General features: G+C 60.9%; 1 protein-coding gene across 1 annotated transcript; it reads left to right on the forward strand.

The window, feature by feature from the left end:
• Positions 1–7: 7 nt before the first annotated feature.
• Positions 8–335, forward strand: TRAVEDRAFT_54646 (uncharacterized protein; the record flags this gene model as incomplete). Its single annotated transcript, XM_008047581.1, has 3 exons — positions 8–114; positions 171–238; positions 295–335. The coding sequence occupies 3 exons, from the start codon at positions 8–10 to the stop codon at positions 333–335; spliced, it is 216 nt and encodes a 71-aa protein (XP_008045772.1).
• Between the last annotated feature and the right edge of the window lie 3,689 nt (positions 336–4,024).

Genomic DNA, 4,024 nt, shown 5'->3' on the forward strand with positions numbered 1-4,024 from the left:
GCTAAACATGAAGACGACGACCACCGAGGACGGCGGGAAATACACGCCCCCGCCCTTGCCGGAGGGCCTGACTGTCGCAGTGATGAAGAACAGGCTGAGCGGGAAGAAGGTCAAGTGAGTGTAAATTTGGTATGGCGTATGCACCGCTGGGGTCTGACCGTGTGTCGCAGGGGTGCGCTGCTGACCCCGAAGGAGATGGAAGACCTCGCGGAATGCTGGCAGCCATATCGCAGCCTCGGTAAGCCACTGTCGTCATTGCCCCGCGCGTCGCAGAAACGCTGACCTTTCCTGAAGGCGTATATTACATGTGGGCCCTGGCGGAGGAGCCGAAGTAATGTTGGTCTCGGACGCTCGGCGCGGCGCTCAGCGACTCGAACTGTCGTCGACGCTGGCATTTGGACGGCGGTCTCGCGCAAAGGGGCGGGGCGGCGGCTCGCGCATGCGCGGATGTGGGCGCGTGTGGGCGCGGCACGGGGGCGACCGGGAGACGGCGGCGGCGGCGGCGGCGGCGGAGCGGGCTCACGGGTGCCTGATCGGTGGGGAGGATCTGTGCGAGGCTGGGGAAATAAAGAATGACTATGGGAGGGTGGTAGGGCTGTATTGGCGCGTAGGGCTCGCGCTAGCAGTGCGGGAGGGCGCGGGGAGAACGAGCCGGCAGAACGGGGACAGGAGGTAGGTGCACGCCCGCACATCGACGTATTCTGAAGCTCACGTTCTGGACTAGCTGCGTACAGAACCATTCGTGTCTACTCGCCGAGCTACGCCCTCGCATGCCCTCGCACGCCGTCCTCGAGTCAGCCCGCGGCGGCCGCTTTCCTCTCGCCTCTCGTCCGCTGCATTTGCAACGATCGTCCTGCCTCCCACCCAGCTCGTACGGTATCAGATAGACGAGAGACGAGGCTGGAACTGGAGTCGTGCGGAGCTCGCAAAAGCGCTGCAAAGTGCGGTCGAAAAGCGGGTGGACTACCCGCTCATACCCTCGTGCCAGGTCCGCAAAGTCGTCTCTTCCGTCGGGACGCACGCCGCGACGTCTGCCAGGCACCCGGGTACGGATGTCGTACCATGGGAGACGCTCTTGCGTCGTTTGGAGCCGGTTCGCACCGCAGGCAGACACGTCGAGCACGCATGCTTCGTGAGCGCGTACGGACTTCGCCAGACCGCGATTCGACCTCCCCTGCCTCGCCTGCAATCACGCCCTGCGCGGCCGTCGCCAAATGTGGTGTGCGCGCGGCCTTTCGTCCTCGCGCGCCCGTGGGCTGTCTGCAGGGAGTCATCTTACTCCACGCGGACAAGCACGACAGATACACTCACCGCCGTCTCGGCAGCGCCCTCACCGCATCCCTGCGAGCTGCAGACTCTCTTCGAGCCGACAAATCGACGTTTCCGTGGTCGAAGAGGAGCGCCGGCCGCGGACGAGTGCGTTAATACCACGTAGCGACCGAAGACGTACCTGTAGAGAGTGCATCACCCGCGGGACGCTAAAGTAACTTGTCGCAGGCCTGCGACTTCACGACTTTACTCACCTGCTTCCAGGGAAGGCCGCATGTGAGCCTCGCCGGCCGCAGTTTCCTCGGAGAGCGCGGGAGCAGGGTGCGCATCTCCGCAGGCTCGGGGCGTCGGCAGCTGCCTCGTCGACAGCCATTGCGACGAATTTCCATGCGTCTGGCCTCGCCATGAACGTCCCCAATGCGCGTGCAAGTAACGCGCCCGCATGGCTCGTGGGAAACGAGGTACGCTCCGCACTGCAATCACGGTTCGAGTTGCGTGTTCACCACCTTACGACAGGGCCCTTGAGATCAAGTGGCAGCCTCCGGGACGGCGAACTCGCCAACCTCGGACGACGCAGAAAACACTGCAATCTCACGGGTCCGCGGTGCGCTTTGCAGAGGCTCCGCATCTAACGCTGGCGTCTTGCGCCTCCGAGATGACAGGTACGGCATTTTCAAACACGACAACATGTACATGCTCACCTAGCTTTCGTTCCTAGCTGCGATGAGTCCCCTCGCCACGAGCATACCACTTCCGCAGTCCTCGACTCGTCCGAAGGCCCTGCGCGTGTAAGGACACGTGCAACGAAGGCCGCGCGCGTTCGCGGACCGCTAGATGTTCTATCGCGGAGGAAGGAGTGTGAGAGAGCTTGCAGCGGGTGCCACGATGTGCTACACGCGCTGCTCGAGCAAGGAGGTAGGCCACGGAAGTGCTTTGCAAAGTCGAGCTTGGTATACTGACCGTATCATAGTCTTCGCGGCCTGCACCCAGAAGCACGGCTCTCCAGCGCGACGGAATCGAGAAGCGCGGCGCCTCCGACGCCGTACGCAAAGGCCGTGAGACTCGGGTGCGAGCGGCTCGTAGCTCGCTGTGACGCCAGGGCAGGGACGATACGGTTACGACGACGCCGCCAATTCCAATGCAGCTGCCTTGGCAGTACTCGCGTCAGGTTATCCCGAGCATTGGGAGAGTGCACACAAGGTCAGGACGTCTCGACAACGTTTAAAGAATCTGTATACTCACTGCTTCGCGCCCAGACTGCCGGGTTCAGCTCCTACGCGCCCTCCCTGTGCCGGCCATCCAGAAACAAGAGCAGAACGCGTTGCGGGCGTCCAGCAAGCCGGGATCGGTGGGTAAGACCCGGACATCGGTGTCCAGTGTCCCCTGCTCGGGCTCGCAGCAGCAGGAAGGCTGCAAGAGCCCATTTGAGCCATGTTCTGCTGCTGCGCCATGATTTTCGAGGCCCAAGGAGTATCGGACCATCGGTGAGCATCCGGAACGATGTGAGTGGGCGGCCCTGACGCACGAATATAGATAGGGTACGCACTCTCTCGACGCTCTGTGCTCTCCGAGCCGTCTGCGCCCAGGACGCGCCGGCGTGCGAGAGAGGCCATTTCAATCATCGTGGTGAGTGTCATATGCCGTGTCGTGTACGAGGAAATACTCACGAGCCGTTGGCGAACGCGGTGACTCTGGACAGGGCTCGAACGCGTTCTTTTAGTCGTGCTCAATGCGTCCTCGTCGCGAACGTCGCGATGTCGATGCGGGACGTCGACGACGCGTCAGAGTCGGTCAGTGCCAGTTCTGTATCGCTCGGGAGACTCTAAGGCACTTACCACGGGCCCACGTCGTGCATATCGCGTTCAGAGTGTCCACATGCATGGTCCGGTCGCGTCACAAGGCGGCAGGCGGCGTGGACGTTGGCGCGAACACCAGTGTCGACTACACGTCGAGGGGCAGGGGATGGGGGCGCGTCTTCGGGAGGAGATTCGACGAAAGGCGGTGGGAAGGGGAGAGTGTGGAGGGTCGGGCTCCCCGGAGGCGAAGTATTAGCGCAGATGCGCGGACGCCGGACAGCATGCCATCGGCGGAGGTATGTCATGGCTTAACCCTGGATTCCCCAGCTCGGCGAGGCCGAGACGTGCCGGCGCCTTCGATATTCGTGGGCGTGTTCGGGCGGGATCCCGTCGAGGTGAGCATTTTGATCTATATTTCTCATTCTCATGATTGGCTCACATGCAAATGTTGCACAACGTCAGGATAGCTTTCAAATATGTCTGGCAGTATCCAAATTTCCGGGGCACAACTAGGAGATGGCCAGGCTATCAATATGATCTTCCATATGCAGATCTAGTAGCTAGCAGCTTCCGAGCATCCTGTACATCTCCTGAGAGCTGGAAATATATTTCTTATCCCGGGACACGTCTTCTGCATGCTGTGGCACTGAACACGGCTGCATGCCTTCGCCCGCGGTCGGAATAAGCAATGCGAGCTTGTGCAAAGTAACACCGATGTGCGCCTCTCTTTGCGAGAATACTTCGCACCTACTGGTTTCCCGGCTCACAGACCTGCTCCACCACCTGAAATTATACTACATGTTAGTCTCGTACTCGACGACGAGCTAGATGTCTTGATGGTGCACTCGCCCTTCACTAGATCCGCCTTGTGGCCTCGGTTTCGACCGGTTTCGACGTCCCGTTTGAGCTCAAAATATGTATTGCATTCATTGTCCCTAATGACAGTAAATACATGCCCC

This window comes from Trametes versicolor (genome assembly GCF_000271585.1).
Source record: "Trametes versicolor FP-101664 SS1 unplaced genomic scaffold TRAVEscaffold_56, whole genome shotgun sequence".
Classification (NCBI taxonomy): Eukaryota; Fungi; Basidiomycota; class Agaricomycetes; order Polyporales; family Polyporaceae; genus Trametes; species Trametes versicolor.